Source organism: Heloderma suspectum, chromosome 3 (genome assembly GCF_057233095.1).
Source record: "Heloderma suspectum isolate Gila_16-S chromosome 3, 16-S_ref, whole genome shotgun sequence".
Taxonomy (NCBI): Eukaryota; Metazoa; Chordata; class Lepidosauria; order Squamata; family Helodermatidae; genus Heloderma; species Heloderma suspectum.
In genome coordinates this window covers 30,167,642-30,180,149 of record NC_139460.1, presented here as the reverse complement: position 1 = coordinate 30,180,149, position 12,508 = coordinate 30,167,642, and the positions used below count along the sequence as shown (strand labels likewise).

At 43.6% G+C, this 12,508-nt stretch overlaps 1 protein-coding gene across 4 annotated transcripts in view; it reads right to left on the bottom strand.

Moving 5' to 3' along the window:
* Positions 1-9,014, bottom strand: part of CUL5 (cullin 5) — a 43,440-nt gene extending 34,426 nt beyond the window's left edge. The window contains exons 1-2 of one of the 4 annotated variants that reach the window (XM_084842716.1): positions 8,586-9,014; positions 565-674 (exon numbers count right to left, since the gene is read on the bottom strand). In XM_084842716.1, coding sequence (XP_084698842.1) covers positions 565-674; positions 8,586-8,609 — 134 coding nt within the window. In that variant the 5' untranslated portion in view covers positions 8,610-9,014. Of the gene's footprint in view, positions 1-564; positions 675-786; positions 843-3,113; positions 3,204-8,585 lie in introns of those variants that run through there. The other 3 variants (XM_084842719.1, XM_084842717.1, XM_084842718.1) reach the window with 3 other exon arrangements.
* Between the last annotated feature and the right edge of the window lie 3,494 nt (positions 9,015-12,508).

Here is a 12,508-nt window from a genome sequence, read left to right as displayed (position 1 = left end):
ACTTGAAGAGCTGAAGAGGAAGAATCCTCCCCTCACTAGCCAGGCTGGGTCTCCACACGTGCGTGTGCGTGTTCCACAAATAATTCCGGAAATCCATTTTTTACATGTGTAATTGCAGTGCTGTCAAAAGCTGGATCTTAGATTTGAGCAGGCAAGACCATAGCTTTACTAATTGTTCTTTTCAGCATATTTTTATCTTTGAGTTTACCACTGATTAGGATTTAGAATTCTACTGACAGCAATAGCCTGTGCTATACAAAAATATTTATTGTCCAAGCATTTTACTACAGTAAAATTACTTGAATAAGGAATTTGGAAGCATCACACATCAATGCATGGCAATTTATTTTAAGTACACAGAAATCCCAAATAAATCACTGAAGCTTTATTACTTTTCTAATTTTCAATGCCAATTACCAGCAATTTAGAAAACAAATACTTGTTGGGAGAAATCTATTGTAGGGTCTTTCTTTGAACAATTGTTCCAGCAAGATATCACAGATCAATACCATAGCTATATTCCATTCCATTGCCCAAGAACTGCAAGTTATAGAAGTTACTTACGAAAATAGATCAAACCACTGTTGTTTTGTCACAGATTCCTGGCGTAAAAGTTTCAGAACAATGGGGCGCATGAAATCCCATTTGTCTTCAAACTGAAGTGAACCTTTATTCTTTCAAGAAAAAAGGAAGTGTAAATTTAAATATAGGTCAAATAAATGTGAATCTTATAGCTCTTATCCATCTGTCTCTAGAAGTCAACCCACTTTCTCCAATAGGACTTACTTGTAAGTGTGTATAGGATTGCAGCCTTAGTCAAATAGATCAGCTGGTCAGCTACTGTCTTTAAATAACTTATTGCAGTCCCATGATCACAGAGTGTCATTTGCAATTCATAGTGGAACATATGTAGTAGAAATCACAGCACCCATCTAGTTCTTATTGAGTTACCCAGCTTCAAACTTCAAATGTAACAAACCAGCCATCCTTTAAAGCTGTCCTCCAGAGAGAATTAGTTCCTGTTTCCCAATGGAGATGCCCATGATATACAAGCAGGGGGAAATCAGTACACTGAAACAATTGTCTAGAACTGGATTAAACAAGGAATAAACTCTTAAGTTATCAAGTCACTAAAAGGGTGGACTAGAGATGTAAAATTTCCAGAAACTTTGAGGCCATGGAAAAAAAAAACCTTGGGGGTTTCCCACTTTTTGGGAGGAGGGGAATGGAAATTTTGAGAAAAAATGAAAAATAAGCTAAGCGATACTTTTTTTAGCGCTCTTTAGGGATCTAAAGTCACTTTGTTGCTTTGGGACAGCCTTCCCTAACTTGGTGTGCTCTAGATATTTTGGACTTCAACTCCCATCAGCCTCAGGTCCGGGGGGCACCAGGTTAGGGAGAGCTGAGTTAGGAACATAAAGCAACCTTTCTGTTCCTAAAGTTATTTTATGTATAACTTAGTTTGCTCATAAAATTCTGATTATATTTTAAAATTTTTAAAAGTAAACTCAGTAAATTTGTAATTATTGTCTGAATAGATTAGATCTATATTAAATGACTGCTACAGCATCTAACCAAAACAAGCCCCAAAACACAGAACTCTATAGAACAAAGCCCAAAATGTAAAAACAAAATGCACATTTACTGTCAAGAATGCACAATGGTGATTCTGCTCACATGTTGGGAAAGCAAGTATAAATATCTATCAGTAAAATATATGTAAGATCAATAATTTTAATAAGGAATGAAAGAAATAACTATGGTGGGAATCTTACAGAGAGGATTAAAAATGCATTTCCCCCCATGGCTTCATTATTTCCAGACATTTTACATCTCCAGTCTTTCTATAAAAGTGTTCATATTACATAGCTTTTAGAAACCATTTTGGGGGGAGTAAAAGCTGGGTAACAATATATAAACAGTTTGTCCTAAATTCTAAAAGAAAATATTTCATAATCCAAAGCTGTTCAATTTTGGGGGAAAAAAACAAAAATGGTCCTTGGGGGAAAAAACAGGAAAAAAACTGCTTTTTTTGAATTTGTCCAGGTTTTTTCTGGACCTTCACATCTCTAGGGTGGACAATTAAAAAACTGATAAAATACCATTTAATTACTTTCTTCATCTGCATTATGCTGGGTTTTTTAAAAACCTTTATAACCTTCATGACCAGACACTTCAACCTAGAGCACTGGAAATCTGGGCCACTTCACATCATACATTTTATACTTGGAAAGCCACCATCAACCCTGTGAACAGGCAGAGTTCACTACACGTGAGTCTTTGAGTGTAGGCTGAAGCAGGTACTCGACACAGTGCAAACTGGAAGTCAGATGCATGTCAGCAGGCATTGTGTATATATACACACACACATATACATCTCCCCCCACCCGAAACTACCCATGTGCACCAGTCCAGACATTTTTTTTCAAGGCAAGTGCACAATGAAGGCAAGGACTAAGAATTCAGGTTGGCTAAAAACAATTGCTGTAACATGTTGTCAAACTAGTGGAAATTTGGATTCTCAAGCACTTAAAAATTAAATGCAACAAATTAAACAGTGCTATGGAATACCATCATCATCACATATCTCACTATAGAGTTGGCTCTGGAAGATCTGAAACTGGCTATAAGCTTCAAATTATCCCATTTTTTCCTATCAAAATTTCTCTTTCCAGCATAAGGAACTATTTTAACATTTTAAAACCAGTTTAAGAGCAGAGTTAAGGCACTTATAAAATCACTCATGCTTGAAAAGGCATAGAAACATTTTAAGCTAAGATGCCTATATAATTTCTGCACCATGAAAGCAGTAAACACGTTATACAGTCACACATATTGTGCCCACTTACAACAGCTTCCATACAACCATACTTTCTTTCCCTTGGGGTTTCAGCTCCAATCTTCTTTCTCAAGCACTCCTCATAAACAGCCCGCCAACCACAAAAAAAATAATAATAATAATCCTGCACACAACCAAAGAATGCTGCCCCCACACCACCTACTCGCTTCAAAGCAGCTACAGCCTGCCACCTCCTCAGTCTGACAGCAGCCATCTTTGTTTAGAGAAGAGGGTCCCAAGTACTGCATGGCTTGCCCTTAACTGACTGACTTACTTGGGGCCTTTAAAAGCTAACATCTTCAAAGACAATAACATTTTCACAACATTGGAAGACACCTTGGATTTCCACAACTTTGGGGGAACACTGAAATGAGCAAGAAAAAAAATGGGAAGGTATGTTATGGGGAAGCAAAGAAATGGTCACAAACAGCTGACATTTAAATTGCTGTATCTTGGCCATTTCCCAACGGATCTCTCTGAAATTTAGCTAGTTTATAGCACTCATTACATAGATATTCTTATTGTTCGTACATTTTGAACAAATTGACTGGATGCTATTAACATTTAGAATGTCCAGGTCTTATAATGGTAGAATGTTTTCTTATCCAACTGCCTTAACTATACAGGCACTATTGTGCCTGTATAAGAAACCACCATTGCCTCATTTTATACAATAGTAATACAAAAATGGTCCCAGGTCATAGTCTGAAGGCACATGAGGCAACCACCTTGCTGAAGCTAAGCATGTCTGGGTTTGGTCGGTGCTTGGAGGGGAGACCACCTGGAAACCACATGTAGCCACCTTGAGTTCCACAGCAGAAGAAAGGTGGGGTATAAATGTAATGAATAAAATAAATAAAAAGAAAACAGGAAGAAATCTAGTCAGTTTTCTAGCAGAGGAGGCCAAATTTTAGCTAGCTACAGACATCGTATTGTGACATGTTCCAGAATCTCAGATATAAATACTTTATGCACATGTCCTTCTCTTCCTCCCCACTGACCCCTACAATCTTCCTCATAGCTGGCTGGGAATAAAAGCCACCAGGTCAACTTACAGCCTTTTCCAAAAAGGCACTAACAAATAAGGCAAATGATTGATAATTATTGCTGGAATGAACAGAATCTCTGCATAAACTGAAAGAGAATTTAAGAGATTAATGCTGATCAGATGTTGAGTACAAGCCAGGAGCTATTCCAATACTGAGACGATTATTTATGTAAAATAATGGCACAGAGGGTTTTAAAAGGTATGCTGTTTTCCTCATATACCCATGATAGCACAATATGCTGCAAGTTATCCAAGAATTCACTGATGTTCTTAGAGTTTATCTCCCAAGACAGGATCTGGTGAATTAGTTGTTAGGGTTCATATATTTTGTGACACTCCAGGAACTTACATCATGAATCTGAAATTGAGAGATAAATCCAAAGATTGCTTGAATACACCTACAACACACATTGCAAATCTGGTTCCACTACTACATGGGTTTTGGCCTACAATTGCCATCACCCCTCACCAACAGTTATGCTGGCTAGGGCTAATGGGAATTACAGGCCAAAACATCTGTCGGGCTACAAGTTGCCCGCCCCTGCACTACTATAACACATACTAGCCACTGTTTTATGACTGCAGTTCTAACATAGTTGCAGGACAGACAGGAGAGAAGCAGAGATCAAGCAATTAAAGTCTGCTTAATTTAGAAATCTGGTCTCACTCACTTTCTTCTCCTAGTCAAACGCTGGAAAGTAAGGAGCTTGGCAGGTGGTGGTGACAGGTAGGAGAGTGAAACCTTTCTAATCTGCAAGACCAACTACAGCTGGGAGATGGAGCAAAGAAATAACAGGCTGGGGATATGGCAAAACAGGGGTTATATGGTGATCGGGACATGTGGTAAGAGCTGTTGCAGAAGCAGCAGCAGCGTGAAGTACCTGGGCGAGAAAAGGAAGCTGCAGTATGTTCATACCCTTGTCTACTCAGAGGCACATTCCACTAACATCATCAGTGGGCTTACTCCCACATAAGAAACAATTTCTGGAGTGTAGCCATGTTAGTCTACTGTAGCAAAAACCAACAAAGAATTTATGCTAGCATTAAACTTTCATTGAAGTGGGCTATAATCCCCAAAAGCATATGTCAGAATAAATGCGTTCATTTTTAAGGTGCCACATGACTTTATTTTTTCCATATAAGCATAAATGACAATGCAGGCTACAGTTGTTAAGAAATATGAAGATGGTACATGATGCATTCATATGGACTTGGGAATCTTAGCAAATCCCACAGACCCACCACTTGTTGGCTGATCCCATATGTGTGCCTCCACTCTGAAGAAAGGGAGAGGGATTCCCTCCACCAGAAAGAGAAGATCACTGACAGGGTAAGGAGCAAGCCAGGGAAGATGGAGGGTGAAAAAGGACCCAAGAGCAAGCCAGGCTTATGCCTTGGTAGGGGCTGTGATCATGCCAGAGGCACAACTCTTCCTCCCACATCCTCAAGGCGAGCAGGATGGGGTGGTGCTGATTCTTACTGTCCCCTGAAATTAGGCTTCAGGGAGGGTACTCAATGAGTTCCAGCAGTCAACAATTATTTTCTTCAGTTCTTTCTTCTGTTCTGGTCAGAGCAAAGGAATTAACTGTTCTGACCTAGCTCCTAAGACCACGCCAAGAACCTGTGTCAGTTAGTTACAGAGACAGGAGGAAAAATTACTCTAGGGAAGGAAAAGTGCTTCCTAGTCCAGTGGATGGAGTGAGAGAGCACCTAGTATTTGGAACACAGGACAGTAACAAATGTTTATGTAGTTTTGTAGCTCAACAGATTCCAAAGTCACATGATAATATTTACACATAACAAGATACACCATCTAAAACAGTTCAACACATTTATTTTTAAATACTACCCTAAATAATGTTATAAGCCACCTTGGAACACAAAGTATCAAGCCTATGATACAGAATATGTTAGGGAGCTGCTCAGTTCCAAGTGCTGGTGAGCACCTAAACCCCTGCTGCTCAACAGGAAGCCTGCAAGTCACATTGACTATAGGCATGCAAAGCATCTCTGCTCTTGCTTCTTTCCTTACAGGCAGCTCTTGGTGCTTCAACTCTTGGATGCCATCATTTTGGGTTTACCTGCAGTGCAGACTTATTAAGATGACCAGGCTGGGGGCACTGGCAAACCCTGGAAGAAGCAGCTATGGACAGCAATTCAGAAGCTGAGGTTTGCTTGCCAGATAATCTGAACAGATAATCAGGAATATGAACAGGAGGGTGCTATTGTACTCATGTCCTACTTGTGTGTTTCCCACAGACAGCTGTTGGCCACTGTGTGAACGGAATGCTGGACTAGATGAACTCTTGGTCTGATCCAGCATGGCTATGTTCTTAGCAGGAATGCTATTCAGCAGGGATGGCCAACTTCTGTATTCTCAAGGGCCATTCTATTCTGCAAACATTAAGAACATAAGAGCCCTGCTGGATCAGACCAAGGATCCATATAGTCCAGCATTCTGTTCACACAGTGGCCAACCAGCTGTCAACCAGGAAACCACAAGTGGGGCATGAGTGCAACAGCACCCTCCCACCCATGTTCCTCAACAACTGGTGTATACAGGCTCACTGCCTTTGGTACTGAACACAGCACATAGCCATCAAGACTAGTAGCCACTGATAGCCTTTTCTTCCAGGAAGTTATCCAACCCCCTTTTAAAGCCATCTAAATTGGTGGCCATCACTACACCCTGTGGTAGCAAATTCCATAGTTTATGCGTTGTGTGAAGAGGTACTTCCTTTTATCTGTCCTGAATCTCCCACCATTCAGCTTCATAGGATGACCCCAGGTTCTAGTATTTTGAGGGAGGGAGAAAAATGACTCCCTATCCACATTCTCACCATGCATAATTTTGTACCTCTATCATGTCTCCCCTTACCCTCCCTTTTTTCCAAACTAAATAATCCCAACTGTTGTAACCTTCTCTCGCAGGGGAGATGCTCCAGCCCCTTGATCATTTTAGTTGCCCTTTTCTGCACCTTTTCCAGTTCTACAGTATCTTTTTTTAGGTGTGGTGAGCAGAACTGTACACAGTATCCCAAATGTGGTCACACCATAGATTTCTATAAAGGCAGTATGATACTGGCAGTTTTATTCTCAATTCCTTTTCTAATTATGCCTAACATGGAGTTTGTCTTTTTTAGAGAGACACCACACTGGGGTGATATTTTCATTGAGCTGTCCATCACAACCCCAAGATCTCTTTCCTGGTCGGTCACTGCTAGCTCAGATCTATACTTGAAGTTGTGATTTTTTGCCCCAACATGCATCACTTTACACTTGCTTACACTGAACCGCATTTGCCATTCAGATGCCCATTGCATCCAACCCTCCTACACATGGCCAGGCTCTATCATAAAGTTGGCATCACCTAGCACAAGCACTCAGATGGTATGTCTTTGTTATCACTGGAAGTACTGAAAGACAAATGTGTTTCCTCAAAGAGGTCCTCATGGGCTAGATTATAAGCAATCCTTGCCTTATCAGAAAGCAAACAAGACAGCAATACAGTAAGATCCATATGAAATGGATACATAGAATCTCACTGCTCTTTTCTTTACAAGTGAAACCGATAGCAAAAAGTTTTAACACATCTTGAATAAAAATTGTGGTAGACAAGATATTTCAGCTGACAGATCAACCCCATAGGCCACGGGTAGGCCATCTGCTCTTGAAAAGGGACTTTACTCCCTTTGAGATTTTATTTTTGTCAGTCTCTCTGACCCATCTCACATTACCACAATACTCAGTGCCCTTACTTTCCTTGCATGCCCCCAGATATACATACATTCCCCCATTGCCAATCCTTCCGATCAATCATTTCTTAGCTCCGGCTCCTCTTATCCTGTATGATACCTACCTCCTACAGCTACCCCATTCCATGCTTCTGGGTGAATCAATGCAGGATTTGAAAGTATGAAATACATGAAGTGTACATTGAACAATGGATGATTTCTACCAACTTTTTCAGTGCAAACTTCCAGGTGAAATAGGGATTAATCTCCATTAACACTAACTAGTGTACAGAAGCAAAAAGCTGGCAGTTCTTGCAAAATAACTGACATAGCGTAAAGAGGGGAGGAGGGTGATTGCGTAAAGACAACTGCAAAGCAGATATGGCACTAACCAGACATATCCCACCTCCACATCACTTTCCCTTCTTCCTTTCTTTCTTCTGGTCAGAGCAGAGGAACTACTATTCAGAGCACAGGAACTGTGCTCAGTTCGCTACAAAGAAGAGGAGGGATCACAAAGATTCCCACACCGGATAAGACGTGTGCACAGATGTGGGTTGTTGCTGTTGTTTTACAAAATGTAGCTTGAGACAGCCCCGAGCCTGTTACATTTTCAGTCACCTCGTGCCTTCTGGGGCCCCATTACAACACTGACGCCTGTAGTTCTCTGCATCCAACTCATTTTATCATCTAAACCGTAGCCCAGCAAGCAAACGGTCTTGGCCGGCCTCTCTCACACACACACACACACACACACACCACATATATGTATATAAACACACACCATGTATCCGGCCCTTCTATTCCCACCAATTGCCATAACTCCCCTTTTCTTTTTTCTCTCTCCCCCCCCCCCCGCCTTATCACCCAGGCAGCTCCTCCCCACGTATAAACCAGCCCTCAAGGCCGGAGGTCTCCTCAGCCAGCCAGCCAGCCAGGCCCGGCCGGGGGCTGCCTCTCTCACCTTTAACAGATTAGACGTCGCCATGTTCCCCCCCCACCCAACGCGCGCGCGCGCGCACACGGCGGAGCCTTCCCAGGCCGGCTACGGCGCCTTCCCCTCTCCGGGGGCTGCTCTTCGGGCGGGAGCCGCTCTCGCTTTACATGGTCGCGGCCGCCCCGCGCGGGACGGCAGCGCGAGGCGAGGCGAGGCGAGGCTCGAAACTCCTCGGGTCCCCCGCCGGCCGGCCGGCCGGCCCGTGGCTATGTGGCTTCTCCTTCCTTGCCAGCCGCCGCTCAGCGCCTCATGGCGACACCGACCCGACGGGAGGAGACTCCGGGCGCTGACGGTGGCGGCGGCCCGGCTCCGCGCGAGGGGCTGGGCGAGCCCACATGATGCGGCGCCGAGGAGCCGGATGCCCGCCGCCGAAGGGAGACCCCGGCGCCAGCCCACAGCGGCCTCTACAGACCGGAGGCCGCTTCCTCGTTCCCCTCAGAGGGAGCCTTAACCAGGCGACCCCCGTGGCGTTCCTCGCAATCGAGGCTGGCCCACCAGTCTGCCTAGGCAGGCGCTGCCCCACCGGCTGGCTGGCTGGCTGGCTGGCTTTCTTCATTCATTTCATTTCATTTCTGTACCACCCCGATAGCCGAAGCTCTCTGGGCGGTTCACAAAAATTAAAACCAAACAACACACAATAAAACGATTTAAAATATTGTTGTTCAGTCGTTCAGTCGTGTCCGACTCTTCGTGACCCCATGGACCATAGCCCGCCAGGCCTTCCTGTCCTGCGCTCTCTCCCGGAGCGTGCTCAAGTTCATATTCATTGCATCCGTGATGCTATCTAGCCATCTCATCCTCTGCCGTCCCCTTCTCCTTTTGCCTTCAGTCTTTCCCAGCATCAGGGTCTTTTCCAGGGAGTTTTCTCTTCGCATTAGGTGGCCAAAATATTGGAGCTTCAGCTTCATCATCTGTCCTTCCAATGAGCACTCAGGGTTGATTTCCTTTAGGATGGACTGATTTGACCTCCTTGCAGTCCAGGGCACTCGTAAGAGTCTTCTCCAGCACCACAGTTCGAAAGCATCAATTCTTCGGCGCTCAGCCTTCCTTATAGTCCAGCTCTCACAGCCATACATTACTACTGGGAAAACCATAGCTTTGATTAGACGGACCTTTGTCGGCAAGGTGATGTCTCTGCTTCTTACTATGCTGTCTAGGTTGGCCATAGCTTTCCTCCCAAGGAGCAAGCGTCTTTTAATTTCATGGCTACAGTCACCGTCTGCGGTGATCTTGGAGCCCAAGAAAGTAAAATCTGTCACTGCTTCCATTTCTTCCCCTTCTATATGCCAGGAAGTGATGGGGCCAGATGCCATGATCTTCGTTTTTTTAATGTTGAGTTTCAAACCAGCTTTTGCACTCTCCTCTTTCACCCTCAACAAGAGGCTCTTTAGATCCTCTTCGCTTTCTGCCATTAGGGTGGTATCGTCTGCATATCGGAGGTTGTTGATAATTCTCCCAGCAATCTTAATTCCGACCTCTGATTCATCCAACCCGGCATTTCTCATGATGTACTCTGCATATAAGTTAAATAAGCAGGGTGACAATATGCAGCCTTGTCGTACTCCTTTCCCAATTTTGAACCAATCAGTTGTTCCATGTCTGGTTCTTACTGTTGCTTCTTGACCCTCGTACAGGTTTCTCAGGAGACAGGTAAGGTGGTCTGGTACTCCCATCACTTTCAGAATTTGCCACAGTTTGTTGTGATCCACACAATCAAAGGCTTTAGCGTAGTCAATGAAGCAGAAATAGACGTTTTTCTGGAATTCTCTTGCTTTCTCCATGATGCAGCGAATGTTGGCGATTTGATCTCTAGTTCCTCTGCCTCTTCGAAACCCAGCTTGTACTTCCGGTAGTTCTCGGTTCGCATACTGCTGAAGCCTAGCTTGTAGGATTTTGAGCATCACCTTGCTGGCATGTGAAATGAGCGCAATTGTGCGGTAGTTTGAACACTCTTTGGCGTTGCCCTTCTTTGGAATTGGAATGTAAACTGACCTTTTCCAGTCTTGTGGCCACTGTTGAGTGTTCCAGATTTGTTGGCATATTGAATGCAGCACTTTAACAGCATCATCTTTTAGGATTTTAAATAGCTCGGCTGGAATACTGTCATCTCTGCTAGCTTTGTTGTTACTAATGCTTCCTAAGGCCCACTTGACTTCACTCTCGAGGATGTCCGGCTCAAGTTCAGTGACCGCACTATCATGGCTATCAGGGACATTCAGATCTTTCCTGTATAGTTCTTCTGTGTATTCTTGCCACCTCTTCTTAATCTCATCTGCTTCTGTTAGGTCCCTGCCTTCTTTGTCCTTTATCATGCCCGTCTTTGCACAAAACGTTCCCTTGAGATCTCCAATTTTCTTGAAGAGATCTCTAGTCTTTCCCATTCTGTTGTTTTCCTCCATTTCTTTGCATGGTTCATTTAAGAAGACCTTCTTGTCTCTCCTTGCTATTCTCTGGAACTCTGCATTCAGTTGGGTATATCTTCCCCGTTTTCCCTTGCTTTTCGCTTCCCTTCTTTCATGAGCTACTTGTAAAGCCTCATCAGACAGCCACTTGGCTTTCTTGCATTTCTTTTTCTTTGGGATGGATTTCGTTGCTGCCTCCTGAACAATGTTACGGACCTCCGTCCATAGTTCCTCAGGCACTCTGTCTATCAGGTCTAATCCCTGAAATCTCTTCCTCACCTCCACTGTATATTCATCAGGGATATGATTTAGGTCATACCTGAATGGTTTAGTGGTTTTCCCGACGTTCTTCAATTTAAGCCGAAATTTTGCAAGAAGCAGATCATGATCTGAGCCACAGTCAGCTCCAGGTCTTGTTTTTACTGACTGTATGGAGCTTCTCCATCTTTGGCTGCAAAGGACATAATCAATCTGATTTCGATATTGACCATCTGGTGATGTCCATGTGTAGAGTCGCCTCTTGTGCTGTTGGAAAAGAGTGTTTGCTATGATCAGCATGTTCTCTTGGCAAAACTCTATTAGCTTTTGTCCTGCTTCATTTTGTACACCAAGGCCATGCCTGCCTGTTATCCCGGTGATTTCTTGACTTCCTACTTTAGCATTCCAATCCCCTATGATGAAGAGGACATCTTTTTTTGGTGTTAGTTCTAGAAGGTGTGGTAGGTCTTCATAGAACCGATCAACCTCAGCTTCTTCGGCCTCAGTGGTTGGGGCATAGACTTGAATTACTGTGATGTTGAATGGTTTGCCTTGGATTCGTACTGAGATCATTCTATCATTTTTAAGATTGTACCCCAGTACTGCTTTTCCCACCCTTTTGTTGACTATGAGTGCTACTCCATTTCTTCTAAGGGATTCTTGCCCACAATAGTAGATACGATAGTCACCTGAATTAAATTCGCCCATGCCTGTCCATTTTAGTTCGCTGATTCCCAAGATGTCGATGTTCAATCTTGCCATCTCATGTTTGACCACCTCCAGCTTACCTTGATTCATTGACCTTACATTCCAGGTTCCTAAACAATATTGTTCTTTACAGCATCGGATTTTCTTTTCACCACCAGACACATCCACAGCTGAGTGTCCTTTCGGCTTTGGCCCAGCCGCTTCACTCTTTCTGGCGCTACTTGGAAATACCCTCTGCTCTTCCCCAGTAGTATATTGGACACCTTCCGACCTGAGGGGCTCATCTTCAGGCGTCATATCTTTTAGCCTTGTGATACGTTCCATGGGGTTTTCTTGGCAAGAATACTGGAGTGGGTTGCCATTTCCTTCTCCAGTGGACCACATTTTGTCAGAACTCTCTGCCATGACCTGTCCGTCTTGGGTGGGTTATGGTCATAAAGCGCAATCCTGTGCATGTTGAGATGGGGGAAAGCCTCACAATACCCAGAACTGGAGTTGTAGGACACGCATAGGATTGTGCCA